Source organism: Centruroides vittatus, unplaced genomic scaffold, assembly GCF_030686945.1.
Source record: "Centruroides vittatus isolate TY-2023 unplaced genomic scaffold, ASM3068694v2 scaffold_450, whole genome shotgun sequence".
NCBI classification, from domain to species: Eukaryota; Metazoa; Arthropoda; class Arachnida; order Scorpiones; family Buthidae; genus Centruroides; species Centruroides vittatus.
In genome coordinates, this window is record NW_027122709.1 from 1754308 (window position 1) to 1773702 (window position 19395).

Here is a 19395-nt window from a genome sequence, read left to right on the forward strand (position 1 = left end):
ACCATGTATTTTTGACACGTACTGTTGTAGATGATCACACATACACTAATATATAAATTCATGAGATTAAATAGAAATTAACATTATAGACTTCTGTCCGTCAGTTTGTACATTTCTGGCTTGAGTCGGGTATGTATACTTTATGTTGATTTCCAGGAAGTGTTTTGCTATCTTTGTCTGACGGACGGTAACTGTTTTGCCATTGACACTAACTTTAAAGGCCTCATCCTCACTACCAAGCTGTTTATAGTCCTGTCGAATATTTATCAATGGTGTCCAATATATTGGATCGAGACTTGAATGTTACTCGTAATGTAAATACATATATTGTACATAATTAATAAATATTTGACTGGATCAAGAACAGAGCATGACCAGATTGTAAGTGACTTGGAAATATGGATTAAACTTAAAGTTACTCAAAGCATATTTCTAAGTTAATGTTGATATTTCATTGATATAGTCTGTGTTTTTCGTTACATCAAATTTGACTCCGTGACTTCATCTTCATATTGATTGACATAAAGTGGGAATTTACTTTTGTAATTGGCAGTTAAAAGAATTTTGTATTATTACTATGTTATGAAGTTAATAATTTTGCCATAAGTACAGGATAAGCTTTAAGTCTAATAATAATAGGGTACTAGAAATTTTTAATGATAACGTAAATTCAGGAAAATTTACAATGACAAATAGCTGTGAATCCTAATTCTACATTCTAAAAATTTCCTGAAGATGGATGAGATTCAAAAGTCTTTATGTTCTATTAAAACAAATGTTTCTGAACAATTACAAGAATGATAATTTTAAATTTCAACTAGAAAAATTATATTTAAGATAAAAATTAAACAAGTTGTTGAAAAAGTACCCTTTTATCTAATTTAAATTTAACTAGTTATTGTTGTATATTTATTTTTATAGATGTCTGTATTGCTTGTGATTCTTCTTCAGTGGAAATTGTAGAACAACATCCACTTATTCATGGTGGTCTTTGTAAACAATGCAAGTATGATATTGTAGAAACAATGTTTGCTTACGGAGACGACGGCACAAATGTACGTTAAATGAAATTTATTTTAATTTTCAAATTAGCAATAAAAATATAATGGAAAAGCAATGATATTTCAGGCATATTGTGTGATTTGTGGTCAAGCTGGAGAGCTTCTCATCTGTGATAATAATGAATGCAATAGGTATGAACATGTGTATAATTTTTTAAAGTTTTAGTTAAAATCAATTATGATATTGAATTTTTGAATCTTATTAATTAACAAAAATATTAAATTTATATTACTTAAGAACTGTTAAATTTTGAAAATGATTTGTTCTAAGTTTTTGCTCATTTATGCTAAGTCCATTATTATAGAACTGTAAGCTGTAATTCGTCAAAACTGATAGGAAAAATACATGACTTTTACCAAAAATTATACAATCTTTAAACTATAAAACTTTTTAATCACAACATTTTTCATAAAGACTACATTGCTTTTAATAATTTGCATATATCTTCATCTTGCTTCTATTATATAAACTTTATAAGTTCTTGTAGTTGCATTAACATAATCCTAGCTACACCCAATTTTATTGGTCTTTGAATTTCAGCTTGCAACAATTAATAAAATTGATCTATTTTAACTTACCATAAAAAATATTGTTCTCCACAGATAACATTATCAAGTGAATTTTGTCAATGCAGTATTGGAATCTCACTTTCTAAACAAAGAAAGTCCAACTTTTTTTGGCACTTGTGATAAAATGAATTTAAAATGAAAAAAACGGTCGAGGCACATATAATTTTTTAAAATTTTAATATCAGTAAAACACGTTTTACCAAACCAGAAAATTATTTTAAAAATAAAACTGAAATGTTTTTATATACAGTCACATTTTTTTAATGGGCCAAAGCTGCCAAACTTCCCCTTAGTTGCCAAATTTTATTTTTATTTTTTTTTGATTATAGCAATATGTTGACATATGGTATTACATTCCATTTTTATGTTCTGACCCATTTTATGCAATTGTGAAGATCAAGTGTTGATACAATGCTAACAAAAGCAATATACAAAATGTAATACCAAGACACAATTGGTGAACAGATACAGTTAATACAACTTTATTTACACAGAATAACTGTCGCGGGATCTTTTGTCGGGATCCCAACTAAGGTTGGATACCAGTGAATTTTCCTCACGTTGGGAGTGCAGGTGGTTACAGACCAAACAAAAAAAAACATCTCGCACATAACAGAAGTAACCCAAAATTAATATTACCCTAAAACTACCTTACAATCTAAATAAGAGAAAAGTAGGATACAGAAATTAGAATGATAGAGATAGAAAGATCAATTGTGAAAATACCTGGGATTTTGTCTGGAAATACTGTTCTTTGCTTGCGAGATTGGAATCACAATGAATTCTTCTGGCTTTATGATTTTCCATCTTTCTTCACAAATATAGTTCCGTTGCTTATCCAACTTCGTGATGATCAAAAGTCTCTTGTTCGGAAAGGAGCACTAATAAAATTTATGTCCTCTCGAGCCACACGGTACTTGCCGAAGCTTAACCTTTTTCGCTTTTCTGTTATTACCTTCTCAGACTATGAGGACCTCCACACATCCTCTCTGAAATCTAGCTTAAGAGTAACCAGTTTCTCTTTTCCCTTTGGGCCTGTCATCATTCTCTCTATTGTTACTGATGTTTCTCAGAACATTGACAAAAGAGGGATTAGAAAGGGATAGAAAGTTCCAGAAAGGGAAGACATGAACAGAGGAAAGACGTTGAGAATTAAAATAATCAAAACACATAAATTTTAAATAATTAATAAGGCGAGCAGTCACACAATGAACGTGCATATGTTAGATTTTAAATAACAGATTTTTTTCAATTATGTGAGGATTAAATTTGTTTTATGAAACACTTTCACATTTAACTGTGCTCACTAGCAATGTTTGACATCTGTTTTTGCTTTTATAGAATCTCGTCAATTACTTTTGTGAAGATAGATGATGACAAAACTCATACAAATTCATTCCAGTTGTTTATAGTACAATTTCTGTGTGATATTCCATGCTAATGTTGAGGCTTTTTTATTTAACAGCAAACAAATTGTGCTAAAACCATTTATAAGTGTGTCATTTTTAGACAAGAATCAAATATGAAGTGGTATATATCATGTAAGACTTGAGATTTGGGTTTATTGTAGCAAGTTTTAGCTTAAAAGAATTTTCTGATCAATGCAGCTTTTGTCATTAGTTATGTCTTTCTTTAGTATTCAAAATCCTTTTTATTGCATAAATGGTAGTATGACTTGTGCTAAAAGTATTTCTTAGGAAGCAATTTTTTTGGCTTATGAAATCCAATCCTTTTCAAAAGAATTTCTTTTCAGTTTAAGCATTCCAATCATTTTCATCCTGGCTTTTGTATTTCATCCTCTTAGTGTTTGCAGGACAGAAAGAGTAAAAAGAAAGAAAAAAAAACAGTCCTGTATTTGTAAATTTCAATGATTTTAATTTTTAAATCTTTCTGTATTTCAACATGTATGGGGACAAGGAATATTAAAAGATGACTTTTCTACATCTAGACAGAGGACATTGTGAATGTTCAAAGTGAAAGGTAATTACGCAAAGTATAGTATACAAGAAACGCTTTATTTTCACATACGAACAAGGAATTTATAGGCCCTAACTCGTACATAAGTCCCAGGTTTTTTTCACAAGACTGGTGTATACAATGAATCCTCCGTGTAGGGAGATGTCATCACAATTTCTACTTTTCGTTGGTTATTAAAATGTAATGGTATGAAGACTTTACAATCACAGACCGTATTCTTAGCCTAGTATCTTAACCTATTTATAACTAAATTAAGGAAATATGCATATAGATAGAAGAAGAAAGGAAAGAAGAATTTGTAGGACGGGTACCCAAAATCTTGACTAATCTTTAGATGCGTTGGTTTGGATCAGATTCTAACGTCCTTGCCAATCTGCTGCTCTGAACCATTCTTTAAGTGTTCACAATGAGGGATGTTCTCTGAGAAGTCTTCCCTATAACACTTATGGACAAAAACTTATGTGTCTTTTCCTCTGGTATCACACTCTCATCTGCTGAAACGACCCAGATCCTTCCATCTACACCTCTTGTCCAGCCAAAAAGTGGTTCTCTAGAATGAGTTTTTATTCTCAGTGCTTCCTGCTCTCTATTGTCTTCTCCTCCACATCCTGGTTGAGAAGGGTTGGGTATGAAAATTCTCGGAATATGGAAAACAAGATACACAACAAAGGGATAGTGAAAGATTATAAATAAAATATGATATAAAACTAGTACTATACATAAAACATGGCATACTGCCACAACATGTTGGACACTCCCTTAAACCCCTGTAATTCTAAACCTGTATTCAAGATATAATTTTATGATAATTTTTGAGTTTCAGTTCAACTACATTCAAGAAAGTCAGTTATTCTGATCAAGGCTGTGTACAAGGGTTTTTTTGAAGATTAACTTCCCATTTAAAGAGAATTCTTTTTGACAAAATATCCTCATCCTCTGAGCAGTTTTCTGCATTATCTTCAGATCCATGCTCTACCTTTTGCAAAAAATATGTTATTTTAGATTGCTTGCTTTTAGTTAAAAGATCTTTATAAATTTCCTTATATGGTGCTAAGCACTTATGAAGAGTAAAGCAAGTATGGAATAAGGGAAAAACATGTGGCGACATCAAAAGCATAAGCGTCGAGATCTAGTAACACTGAAACAAGTTTCGAGAAGGACCACGTGTATCGACAGAAGGCGGGAAAAGAAAATTTACATACTTAAGTACTAATAGTTCACGAAAATAATAATTTTCGTTAACTATTAGTACTTAAATACATGAACATTTATTACATTTCATGTTGTATGAGGGTTTACCCAATTCTCGAACCGTGTTAGAGTGAATCCATGCTATGGAAGTGCCGTGTTATACGGAGGTTACCTGTAAATAGATTTCTTGTCTGTCTTATAAGTGGACTATTTGAATCCTTATTTTCAAACATATTTCTCTAAATCTACATTGACTATCAAAAACATTTTCATTTAAAAATATGTTCTATTTCAGAGCATTTAACTTGTACTGGATGCTCTATAACTATGTTTAGTATCTTTAAATGCATAGTAATAGAAATTAGTAAATTAGTAATAATTGTTAACATGTAATATTCTATAAAAAATAAACTGGAATTTGATACATAATATTATGTCGTGAAAAGTTGACGAGTTAATGAAATATAACTACGGTCGACTCCGCATAAGTCATAAGTCGTCACCCGGATAACTCGACACCGTAAGTTAAGTAGTCAGTTTGTGTGGTCCCGGCCGACTTACATAGGCATTAATGTTGTTAATGTTAAAAAGTTCGATTTACTCGACATCGTTTAATTCGTCACCACTGAATAAATCAACATACTTCTTCTGTTTTACATGTTTTAGACGTCTGATAAGTCGACTCCCCTCCTGAAAAATGAGTTCACATTGTACAATAAGCTGTGTGATGTGAACTCATTTTTCAGGGGGAGTCGACTTATCAGACGTCTAAACGAGTGTGAAACAGAAAAAGTATGTTGATTTATCCAGTGGTGACGAGTTAAACGATGTCGAATAAACCAAATTTTTTAACATTAACAACATTAATGCCTATGTAAGTCGGCCGGGGCCACACAAAATTGACTACTTAACCTACGATGTCGAGTTATCCGGGTGTCGACTTACGTGGACTCGACTGTATTTTGTTTAACTTAATTTTTTTTTATGATATAATGAATATGGATTATGAAGTTAAATTTTTTATTTCCACAAAAGAATATATTTTTGTTATTTTGTGAATTGGTTTTCTCTAACATATGCATAATAAATTTTTATTGTACTATTTACTCTTATGTAATAGATATATTTTTTATAGGTGTTATTGTACAGGTTGCGTGGATGTTTTAGTGGCTCCTGGAGCTCATAAAAAGGTTTTTATTGAATGTTAAATATAATCAAAATTTTTTGTAAGATAAATATATTATAATATTTTAGTAAAAATATCAAATTTTTGGTATTAAAGTAAATTAATTATTGAACATTGAACACATATAAATAATTATTCTATTTCTAAATGTTAATTATAAATATTTTTTTTTGGAAAGTTTTTGGACCGCTTTTAATTTTGGCTCAATTTATTCATCAATTTAAAATGAAAATAAAAATTTTTTAAAATATGTTTTTGTAAATTTTTTCATAATATATAAAAATGTAAAGAATGTGAAATGAGGTAGTCTAAAAATTTCCAAAAATATAATGTAGATCCATCTAAAAAAGTTAAATAATTCTGAATAATAGTTAAGGGCTTCCATTAATTACAAGTACAGTTTAAAGGAGGGAGTTGAGGCATTATCTGCATGGATTTTTCAGTGCATATAAATTTGACCTTATAAGCATGCTTTCTAGTCATATGAATAAAACTATCAGAAAATATTTGCAGAATTTTTTAAGGGCATGTCTCCGATGTCCATGAACTATAGTGCATGTAATTAAAAGGGAGAGAGTGCCAAAATTACATCACTGTACACAACAGGGAAGAAGGGAGTAAATGTGACTCAAAAACTGTACACATATTAATGGATGGCCCCAAATTTAGTTATATTTTGCAAAACTATATTCGTTTATTAAAAATAAAATATAATAATTTAATATGAAATATAAATCAAAGTAATTTCGTTCGTAAAGGTGCTAGCAACTAGTCCGTGGCTCTGTTACTTATGTTCAGAATATGATCCTGAATTAAATGGTTTAATTCGAAAAAAAGAGGAATGGCAACAAAATGTGATGCAGCTGTTTCAACCAGAAAAACATGTACAGTTACCACCATCAATGGATGATTACAAAGAAAAAAGGGCAATTAGAGTGCTGTCATTATTTGATGGAATAGGAACAGGTTTCTGTCTATAATTTTTATTATGTTAATATTTATAATACGTTTTGTAAAATGGATATAGATAAAAAGTTTTCTCTCTGTTGATAAAACTAGATTTTGTAAATGATAATCTACAAAATCTATCTATGTAAATGGACATTCTCAAGGACTAACCTCCACTGCAGAAAGTGATAATTTCAAATTTTTATTTATAAATATAGCTTTACAATTATCTCAAACTTCCAAATTTTAAAATGCTTGTATTATGAGCATTTTAAAATTATGAATGTTAATGAAAGAATTAATGATAATTTAAGAAGAAAAGTATGTGAATCCCGGGTCCTGGCTATCACTTCTCACTAAGAGGGATCACTACCGAGTATAGTTATAGACCTGCTTAATACAAGGTTATATGAGGAATTGTCTGTGTGAACTGCTGGTAGGTTTTATAGAAGAATCTGTAACCAGATAGCTATGTGGACAGCTAGACAGTATATCCATATAAATTTTTAGTACCTACTTAACATAGTACTAAAAATTTACATGGTTGTATTAAAATAATACAGGTTTGTTTTCTTTTGTAGTTTTATATATATATTTAGTTTAAAACTGGATGTTAAATAATGGTTTACAATATTGTAGATATCAATATTTGTATAAAAGTGGCCGAAGAGGGTCTATGCATGACCAAAATGCATTCCACTATTAAAATTGATCTTTTAAAGATGTGATCTCAATTATTTTGATGTTCCAATGCAGTTTGATAAGTTTCCTGTATATCTCCACTATTTGGAAGTTTGAGATAATTAATCATTAGAGACAAGAAGCTTACTATTAAATAGCCTTACAAGTTTAAATGTAAATAATTTGTCAGATCAGGAATTATATTAAAAAATTCAATAAAAATAAGTTAAAGAAATATCACTTTAAGGCAGTGATTTTTCAACTGGGTTGCTACGGCACACTAGGGTACTGCAACGACACAAAATATAGTGACGAGCAGCACCATAATGCTTTTTACTTGTATTAATAAAAATTATTGTATATTCATATGTAATTAAAATTATAAATTACTTTATATATTTATAATTATTTTATTGAAAATATTGTTTAAACTAAAATTTGTAATGACGGCTGTTAATATATTAAATATATAGAAGTCTCTGTAATCCGAACAAAATATACTTGTAAATCGGTAGACTATCTTTCAGCCAAACTGCTAATAACTTCTTTTATTTAGTATGGTAAATGCATTTCGGTCCTATTTTACATCATGGACCCTCTTCAATACCTTCATACTCCCGGATCTTATATGCGCTTCTACTGCACTAATACAGCTAATATACATGTAAATATTCACCCAGTTGTTGACTGTGGTGCTAAAAACGGTTAAAAGATTACATTTAATGTACAACACTAATTTGTTATAATTATATGTTATAAAACCGAATTTAAAAAATTGAAAAAATACAAAATTACATACGTTTTTGGTGACCGTGGAATCAATTCCGTACAATATATATATATATACCAATAAAACATCACTGCGGTATACAATTTTCAGTGGTAATACGTCACATAACCAACCCGTACAAATTTACACACTGTAACAATCGTTATACAGCACTATCTCACTGCGCCATCTATCAGAGGGTACCATCTCTGATCAATTTGCATACCGTTAGAAATGTTGATCAAATTATTATTTTTACTATTGTTGTATTTTATTATTTCTATGTGTTCTTTAAATTTGCGTTTATAAATATCCCGTTCATTATGTAAAATTTGTACACTATTTCTATCAATTTGACAATTATTATTAACAACATGAGGGTACCAAGGAGAAATATTAGTTTTCAAACGCATAGCTGCTTCATGTTCTTTAATTCGTTTTTCCAATGTACGACCTGTTTCCCCGATATAAACATTCGGATTCTGACAGTTGCAATTAATTTTATACACAGTACCAATCTTTTTTTCCCTATCAATTTTAATTGGGTTAGTTTTTACTTTAATATTATTTAATATTTTATTGGTCAAGGACGGGGCCAACACAATTTCATCATTTTTTAAAAAATTTTTACACTTATTATATATAATATCCTCATAAGGGAAACTATTATAGAGATGTTTTTTATTCTGCTTAATATTAAATTTATTTCTTTCATAATTAGTATGCCATTTCTTTAATATGTATTGTGGGTAACCATTAAGAATAAATTTTTAAATTTAATTTATTATATGCTATGATTTGTTCGTTATTATTAGTGATTCTTGTGTATATTTTCCTCAGTTCCATTATGTAAACATTCTTTTTAAAACTTATTGGTGCACTTGAGTAATAGTTCATTGTTTTTTGTACATTGGGGGATTTTGTATAAGTAGTAAATGAATATTTTTCATTTTCTTTAATTATTGTTATATCTAGAAAATTAATTTTATTATTTTGTTCTAACTCTATATCGAATTTTATATGCTGACTTATATTATTTACAATCTTTAAAATCTCTTTTTCATTTATGATTTTGTTATTAAAAATTAATAAGTAATCATCTACGTACCTTCTTACTATTTTTACCCCAGGTATATTTTGTATTTTAATGTCAATATTCTTCATTACTAACTCGGCAAGTTTTGGCCCCATCCTTGACCCCATACCAATACCGTCAATTTGTCTATAATAATCGTTATAAACTTCAAAATAATTGTTTTTATAAGCAAACTTGATTAATTCAATTAGTACTGGGTTGATATTATTTTCAATTAAACTATGTTCTACTAATTCCCATTTAATGTTAGGGTACATATTTTTTATGTCTAAACTCATGAGGGTATCTGTGTTCTCTCTTTTAATTTTAAGGATAGTATTGATAAATTCATCCGCATTTCTAATGCTATTACTAGAATTATCAATATGTTTTAGTTGTTCTTTTATGTAACTTTCTAAATTATACAAAATAGAGTAACGAAAGTCTACTAAGGGTCTGTATTGTTCTATTTCTTTGTGTGTTTTTAAATTAAAAGAGAGAACACAGATACCCTCATGAGTTTAGACATAAAAAATATGTACCCTAACATTAAATGGGAATTAGTAGAACATAGTTTAATTGAAAATAATATCAACCCAGTACTAATTGAATTAATCAAGTTTGCTTATAAAAACAATTATTTTGAAGTTTATAACGATTATTATAGACAAATTGACGGTATTGGTATGGGGTCAAGGATGGGGCCAAAACTTGCCGAGTTAGTAATGAAGAATATTGACATTAAAATACAAAATATACCTGGGGTAAAAATAGTAAGAAGGTACGTAGATGATTACTTATTAATTTTTAATAACAAAATCATAAATGAAAAAGAGATTTTAAAGATTGTAAATAATATAAGTCAGCATATAAAATTCGATATAGAGTTAGAACAAAATAATAAAATTAATTTTCTAGATATAACAATAATTAAAGAAAATGAAAAATATTCATTTACTACTTATACAAAATCCCCCAATGTACAAAAAACAATGAACTATTACTCAAGTGCACCAATAAGTTTTAAAAAGAATGTTTACATAATGGAACTGAGGAAAATATACACAAGAATCACTAATAATAACGAACAAATCATAGCATATAATAAATTAAATTTAAAATTTATTCTTAATGGTTACCCACAATACATATTAAAGAAATGGCATACTAATTATGAAAGAAATAAATTTAATATTAAGCAGAATAAAAAACATCTCTATAATAGTTTCCCTTATGAGGATATTATATATAATAAGTGTAAAAATTTTTTAAAAAATGATGAAATTGTGTTGGCCCCGTCCTTGACCAATAAAATATTAAATAATATTAAAGTAAAAACTAACCCAATTAAAATTGATAGGGAAAAAAAGATTGGTACTGTGTATAAAATTAATTGCAACTGTCAGAATCCGAATGTTTATATCGGGGAAACAGGTCGTACATTGGAAAAACGAATTAAAGAACATGAAGCAGCTATGCGTTTGAAAACTAATATTTCTCCTTGGTACCCTCATGTTGTTAATAATAATTGTCAAATTGATAGAAATAGTGTACAAATTTTACATAATGAACGGGATATTTATAAACGCAAATTTAAAGAACACATAGAAATAATAAAATACAACAATAGTAAAAATAATAATTTGATCAACATTTCTAACGGTATGCAAATTGATCAGAGATGGTACCCTCTGATAGATGGCGCAGTGAGATAGTGCTGTATAACGATTGTTACAGTGTGTAAATTTGTACGGGTTGGTTATGTGACGTATTACCACTGAAAATTGTATACCGCAGTGATGTTTTATTGGTATATATATATATATTGTACGGAATTGATTCCACGGTCACCAAAAACGTATGTAATTTTGTATTTTTTCAATTTTTTAAATTCGGTGTTATAACATATAATTATAACAAATTAGTGTTGTACATTAAATGTAATCTTTTAACCGTTTTTAGCACCACAGTCAACAACTGGGTGAATATTTACATGTATATTAGCTGTATTAGTGCAGTAGAAGCGCATATAAGATCCGGGAGTATGAAGGTATTGAAGAGGGTCCATGATGTAAAATAGGACCGAAATGCATTTACCATACTAAATAAAAGAAGTTATTAGCAGTTTGGCTGAAAGATAGTCTACCGATTTACAAGTATATTTTGTTCGGATTACAGAGACTTCTATATATTTAATTGTTTAAACTAATTGTACATGTATTTACAACGCACGTTAAATTATATAAAGGAGTAGAGGTGCTGCAAGAAAAACTACAAAGTTGCTGTGCTACTGTTAGAAAAAGATTGAAAAACACTGCATTAAGGATGAATTTTTTTAGATATTATTCTTAGTATGATAAATGAATTTCAAATAAAATTAATTTTGAAAGATTATCATTTTATTAATTTAATTTAATTTTTATAAATATTTATAGGAAGATATGTTCTAGATCTGTTGGGAATAGATGTAGAAGTTTATTATGCAAGTGAGATCGATCAAGATGCTATAAATGTTGCCATTGTTCAACATAAAACAAATATATTACATTTAGGGCCTATAGAAGAAATTACTGATGCAGAAGTACGAATATTTTTATTATACAATTTGTTTTAATTTTGAAATCGAAATTTTTTTTATATTAAATTATGTTTAGATTTTAAGAAAAATTTAATATTTACACAGGACCAGATTACATTGTATTTTGTAGAAAAATTTTTAAGTTCACACTCTCTAAAAATAAAATATGAGAGAAAATAGAAATTAAATAATTTATATTTATATATTCATTTAATTTTTTTAAACAATAAAAGAATTTTATAAATAAGTAATAATCATAATAGAACATTTTCTTCTGAGCAAGAGAGATGAATTTATACCCTTTCTGATGATATACCCTTGCTAAATCTAAGATTTATCTTCACCGAGTGAGATCTGATTAAAATAATCTGATGTAAATTAGTATACATTGAAATTATATTATTCTTTATAAAATATGGCTTTATTAACAAAATTTTAAGTGTAATGAAAACTTTTGGCCATCACATTATTAGAAAATTGTAGTTTCTAAAATATTTTTATATATTTCAAATTAAAATTCTAGTAATTAGTTAAACTTAAGGAGTAAAATACACATGGAAAAAATTTGCTTGAAACTATTAATAGATTTTTCAATCTCGATGTAACAAAATCTTTTGGCCACCAGTGTTCATAGAAACATCAAAATAGAGAGGGATGCTTGGGTGATGTTCCTTGTTAATTATTTGTTTTATTATGTACGGTAGACCCCCCTATACACGGTAGATACGTTCCATGTTATATGAATTCCGTGTTGTATGAGTTACTTAGATTTTACAAATACACGAGCCGTTCACAGCCCGGCACTCGTGCAGTTTAGGGGGTATGGCCGTTTGAAATTCCATAAAATTAATCGATTCTAGACTAATTTGGCTCGAACGTTCCAAAACATGTATAATTTTTTGGGAATAATCCATATAAACTATGCTATAAACAATAAATAGTAGGAATAATTACCGAGTGCGCATTGTTCGAAGACGCCATTGCTTAAGCTTGTTTTCGTTGCAGAGTGGCTCGTCGAACGGCGGACGCATATTTCCTGATAAGTTATTCTTTCTGCGAAAAATTTGCCGAACTTTGGAGTCATCATTAATAGAAATATAATTTTTATGGCCATTGAATTATAAATGTTTTTTAGTAGGTCTGCTGCTTGTTTAAATTCGACGGTTTATGCAATGTCCACTATTGGTCCAGATTCGACCAATTCTGTCAAGACAGGAGTCGGCCATAACAATCTGTCTCATTCTTTTACCGTGTTATACGAGCCTCTTTTAGCGTGTTATACGAACACGATTGCAATTTTTCCGTCGTGTTATACGAATCTGTCGTATATGAACCCGTGTTATAGGGGGTCTACTGTATATAGTTTATCTTAAAATTGTAAATAGTTTAAATATTAATATTAATTTGTGCTCATTTCACATCATCTTTTTACTTCACTCAAATTACTTCTATCAGTCAAAAAATAACAACTTTCACAAATCAATTAAAACAACTGAATATCAATCAGAATATCAGAAATATATCTTTAATTATAATATATAAAACATTTTTACACTATAATACATTACAATATATTTATTATTTATTTTAGATAAATAAGTGAATTTTTTTTTACGTAGGTTGCTAAACTTTGCCCAATTGATTTAGTTATTGGAGGTTCACCATGTAATGATCTTTCTTTAGTAAATCCTGCAAGAAAGGGATTATACGGTAAGTTTATTATTATGTATATAATTTATTACTATATGAATATATAAAATTACTTAATTTTGATGTTTTTTCCAGATCCAACGGGAACCGGAAAATTGTTTTTTGATTTCTTCCGAGTTTTGAAAGCCGTGCAATTAGCAAACAAAGGAAGACATGTATTCTGGTTATACGAAAACGTAGCATCAATGCCTCAAGAATATAAATCCACTATTACACGTTTTCTGCAGGTTTAGTATATCTGATAATTTTATATAACCAAAAATATCAAACAACATTTGTATTAGAAGAAACTAAAATGCCACTCTGGAGAAAATAAATCTTAAAGTGCCTTAATGGAGTCAAAAACTTTAAATTACAAGAGAAGAACATTTTAATGCTTTCAAATCAAACAATTGTTTCAGTGAAAATCATTCTAATATTTTACTCAAATAATTCAGTTTTTGACTCTATTAAACCACTATTGCATAACAAATGTAGGAAGAAAAAATATATACACGATGTAATTGAACTCAATGCCAATATTTTAGGGATAGATTTTAGGGTCAAAAATATGCCTAAAATCCTTTACAAAAGTTTTTCGAAATTGCTTCATTTTTGAGATATGGCCTGCCAAAATATGTCAGAAACCAATTTTAAAATTCTTACCAAAAAGATATTACTGCTCGAGAACATCTCCACAATGGCACTCGGCCAGCTAACGCATTACCCGGTGAGGTATATTATGTATATATATATATATAATAAACATCTCTAAGCCCAACGAGTATGTAATGAATTACCAACGATGTTCTTAGGCCACGGAAGTAGGAGTCGTCCCCAGCCAGTGCCATATTTAACCAAGTAAGGTTATATCACTGCTTGTTTCTACTTTTGTTTTACCAACATGTACACACTAAAGCTTTTCATTTTAAATGTTAAAAATTATTTTTCTGAATACATGTTAGCCTGTGTGCTCGAGTCACTGGCTTGTTGTATGCAATTATGCATCCACATCCACACAGGTCATTTTGAGAAGCTCTTGTAAATTATTCTGTTTAATGAAATGTTATTCAAAGTAAATTTACAAGTTTTTGCTTTTCAACTAATTTTCTTTTTTTGTTTTTTTGCTCTAAAACAGATACGGTAGATAATTAAAAAATCTTAAAGTGGCTATAGCTTTGTTTACATTTATTACAGTAGGACCTGTTGGGCAACATTTACTTACCTCAATCAGTCGACAGAAGCATAAAAAGATATAAAATTACTTTAAAAAGTTTACAACTCTGGTGTTAATACAGTATATTTACATGGAATTTGAAAAATACCTTTTTTGACAAGCCATAAGTCTTACAAAGTGAATCTTGAAAAATCTTTATAGAGAATTTTAAGGGAAATTTGACTCTAGAACCCATCCCTAAAATATTTGCACAGAGTTCAGTTACACCCTGTATAACTGTGTGTATATATATAAATATATATATTATACACAAAGATAAACTAAACTCATAAGAAAGAAAGAAAATAGTTCTAGTAGCCAAAACAATTGGACAATGAATAGTTTACTCTTCTCACCAAATTCCTAGACTCAAAAAACTCAGCTCTGGAGTTGTAGTGTGATCCAAGATTAAATTTTACCCACACGCGAAAAAACTTTTACATTACTTCTACGTAATTTTCAATATAGATATATTTTGTAGTAAATATACAATATATCTATATTTAAAATATATATACGAGAGTAATGAAAAAAAATTCTGAATTTTATTTTTTAGTGTGAACCGGCTATGCTCGATTCCAAATATTTTTCTCCTCAAAATAGAGCACGTTATTTTTGGGGTAATATTCCAGGATTATACACGTAAGTAAGCATATCTATTTTAAAAATATAGGTACAGTATATTTAAATCAATAAGAAATTGTAAATTAGTCAGGATGTTGTTATTACACTGAAAAAACATTACAGTCACTGCATAGAATTCCAAATTTTTGAAAAGAAAAATATTATTTTGAAAATTTCTAAATTACAATTAACAGTGAAATGAAAATATCCTGAAACAAATCTCTTAACAATGATCAAATTAATTCTCGTCATAAATTTAAGAAATTAGTTTAACACTAATTGGACTGATAGAAATTTATTCCAACTAAAAATAAAATAATTTAAAAAAATAGTATTTATTCATTGATTACCTCACTGACTCTCACGCAGAGGTAAGGAATACTCAAAAGGAGAAGATATTTCAAAGTAAGTTACTCTCCATTAATGTTGGGTGATGATGCACCCTTATGTATTATTTTTGAATATTTTAAAATTTCTATTAAAGAATTTTAATTATGGAATTATTTATTCATCACCGTTTTTAAGTTAATTTTCTTTTTTCTTTTTTTCTAGTCCCTTGCAGCCGCACTTGGTTGAACAAGACATTACACTGGACAGTGTTTTAACTCCTTGTCTTAATAGAAAAGCCATGGTAATACTATTTGATGTTTATAGTAAAATAATAAACTGAATCTTTTTATTTTTGAATATGTTTAAATAATTTATCTCGTTAAAATTTTAATTGTTAATAATATAATTAATAATTAAATGTTAAAGTCAGCCCCGGCAGATAGGGTCTATGTTAGATGAAATGTACGAAAAGAGACATGTGATTAAGGTGTAAGTAACGTCAGAATTAAAAGTAAGTAATAAAATTGTAAAAAAAAAATATAAAACAATATAATTATGATAAAGATGGTACAAAAACGTTTTACAAACGTAAAAAACAAAACAGCCAAAGAGATCAGGTCCACGTGTCAACTCCCTTGGGAGTCGACACGTCTTTCACCTGACATAGACCTAGCTCAGACCGACTTACGTCTACTCCAAGCGTTTCCAGTCTTTTACTTCCATTGACCTCCATATATGCAGTATAGACAAGTTGGAAGCTCATGCAGGAAGTAACTTTAATTGTCTAGCTAACTCTATTGTGTGTGGTGTGTGTGTGTGTGTATTAAGAAAAATCACAGCACAAAGACTGCTAATGAGTTAAGATTAGTATCACCGTCCGATCTGCAATGAATGCGAACAGTGACTTACGAGAATACAATACGACATAGTAAAAATGTTAATATAGAGGCATTGGATAAAATGAAGAAATGATTTAATATATTATAAAACAGACTTTTTTTTCCAGGTAGAAAAAATTAGAACCGTGACAACACGCAGTAATTCATTAAAACAAGGGAAGAAATGTATTTTGCCAGTGACAATGAATGGTGAAGGAGATGTACTCTGGGTTACAGAACTAGAACAGTAAGTAACGACAATGTAAAATAGAAAAATTAGGAAACGGTTAACCGAAAGGGTTTTGTTGTCGGACAGGGTGTTCGGATTCCCTCGCCACTACACGGACGTGGGCAACATCCCTCTGGGACGAAGACAGCAGCTGCTGGGTAAAGCTTGGAGCGTGCCCGTCATCAGACATCTTTTCACACCTCTCAGGAATTTCTTCAAGACTGTCTCGTCTCCGGTTCCGGTTCCGGCGTCGGCGGGGGCGGCGTCTCGAGAAGAGGAGGCGAACGGTCGCGTCTGACGCGGCCGGCTACTGTGATCACAACCATCCTTTCCCTTCCGATCACGCTCCGCGCTCGTTGCCCGGGACCTTCGACGCCGCGCACATCTGTCCCCCGGGCGGGGAGGACGCGGCCTCCTCGCCCCCTTCCCCGGCATTACGGACGAAAAACGCTCTTTTCCTCCGATTTAACCCGCCGTCGGTGGAAATGGCCTTTCCCGTTGCCCATTTGGATTCAGCCGGGGATGGGGTGGCGTCGGCACGGAAAGAAAAGGAGAATTTTCACTGCCAACAAATTTGTTACCGTATAATATATAAACCACGTCAGATAACAATACGATAATTGCGTGAATAAGCTGTTTATTGCATTTAAAATATTCATTTACAGTTATTTATTTACCTAGAGTATTTTCTTTACTATTTAATGTTATTGCAAATCTTTATCGAATATTAGTGAGATAAATGTTAAAAACTTTATTCTTATTTCCGGTCTCTCCGAAATACGTCGTCAATTTTATCGGCTGCGCGGTTCAATTTTTAAAGCCCCGTGCGCTTCGTAATATATAAAAAAAGGGCAATTTATAAGTCGACGGCCAACGCCCGTCGCCCTTAGTAATTATTGCGTTTCCCGTGGTGTTTTATTTTAATTTATTGCGTTTAATCCCGTCGTTCGTTACCCACGAAGATTTTGCAGTTATTTACAAAGTAATAATCTATTTATATAAAATTTTTATCCGTTTTAATAATCGCCTTTATCCGAAAAATTTCCGTAGATTTTAGAAATACTTCGGACCATGTCGTACGTCGCTTACGTAAATCGTTTCGTTCGTACTTAGGAACAAAGTCGGATGCGGTTTTTTTTGGATATTTCGTCAACTGCCCGTACGTTTAATTGAGGTTAGTACGACGTTCCTTGGCAGTTTTCTTTGTTGTGCGTTCCGAGAGTAGAATTTCATTACTAAACCCGTGACTAAAAGTACAAAATACATTGTTTAATTAGTGTTAGATATTTAGCTTTACGGAAACCCCTAACCCCTACTTTTTTCACCGACTTCTTGTCTTGATCATTGATATAATAAACACTGCCATTTCTGTTGTTGTTTAAACATTGTATTGTTAAACATATAAAGAATACTAACTTTTGTGATCAAAGATATATTATATACATATACATATATATACATATATATATATATATAATGACAAGACAAGAAACGACAATTCATTCATTTGTACTACGATTAGCCGTCGGTTGACTAAGGACCCGCAATATTTAACCCCGGACGAGTCGTCCTTTGCCATCCGAACGGAAGAATTTACACTGCCAATTTTAGGTTCTCGGACGTGACGAAACTCCGTTGTGTTCATATTTACGGTTATAATTGTACCTATTTATTTTTACCAGTTACGGCAAGCACCCTTTAATAATACACGTGGAAAGGTGAAGTGCGTGGGCCTCGTTTTTCTCATATTGTATTTTAATAAAAACGGCTTTGATATTGGTACTCGTGTGATTAAATTTATGTTGTACGATATTGGTTATGGTAAAACGTAGACGTAGATTCGACCGACGGCGCCAATGTTTGCCGGTAGTTTTAATTATAAAAAAAAGAAAGAAAATGTTAAAATGCATCGTTGGATCGTCGGTGTGGAAAATTTATATGCACAAACGGAGCACTGGGCAAGCCTTAGTAAAAACTGTTTTTAATATTCTTAAATGTTTAGCACGATGTAGAAAAACGTTCGAAATGTTGTGGCTTCTATCAAAGGTTATATTTTAAACGGAAACGTTTCTTGCCCAACGACGAGAATGAGACGGGCGACGCCATTCGGCTCGTTCCCCGTCGGTGTTAAAAAGTTTTTGCCAATCACTGCCAATTATTTCGTTTTCGTTCCATTCTCGTATTAATAATAAATATTACGATGCAGTATTCGAAATTGTTACGTGAATTAATCAAATTGTGTTTTTATTTTTTCTTGTCGAATCCTTTATATAATAAGGGCATCATTTGTATCAAAAGAAAATGTTTTTAAATGTGGTTGTGCTACTTTTCGAGTGAAAAAAGGCCCTCTAGGGTATTGTGAACCGATTAAAGTTGCAGTTTAAGAACTTTTA

General features: G+C 30.4%; 1 protein-coding gene across 4 annotated transcripts in view; it reads left to right on the top strand.

Moving 5' to 3' along the window:
- Positions 1–19395, top strand: part of LOC136989187 (DNA (cytosine-5)-methyltransferase 3A-like) — a 123236-nt gene extending 103841 nt beyond the window's left edge. The window contains exons 14-25 of one of the 4 annotated variants that reach the window (XR_010882878.1): positions 922–1055; positions 1129–1193; positions 5935–5989; positions 6744–6951; positions 11894–12039; positions 13656–13746; positions 13822–13973; positions 15498–15583; positions 15935–15970; positions 16118–16211; positions 16916–17020; positions 17090–17220. Coding sequence is in view for 2 of the 4 variants with exons in the window: in XM_067287272.1 (XP_067143373.1) it covers positions 922–1055; positions 1129–1193; positions 5935–5989; positions 6744–6951; positions 11894–12039; positions 13656–13746; positions 13822–13973; positions 15498–15583; positions 15935–15970; positions 16118–16196; positions 16902–17020; positions 17090–17300 (1382 nt within the window). In the remaining 2 variants the exon portion in view is untranslated. Of the gene's footprint in view, positions 1–921; positions 1056–1128; positions 1194–5934; positions 5990–6743; positions 6952–11893; positions 12040–13655; positions 13747–13821; positions 13974–15497; positions 15584–15934; positions 15971–16117; positions 16212–16901; positions 17021–17089 lie in introns of all 4 variants that reach the window. The other 3 variants (XM_067287272.1, XR_010882879.1, XM_067287273.1) reach the window with 3 other exon arrangements.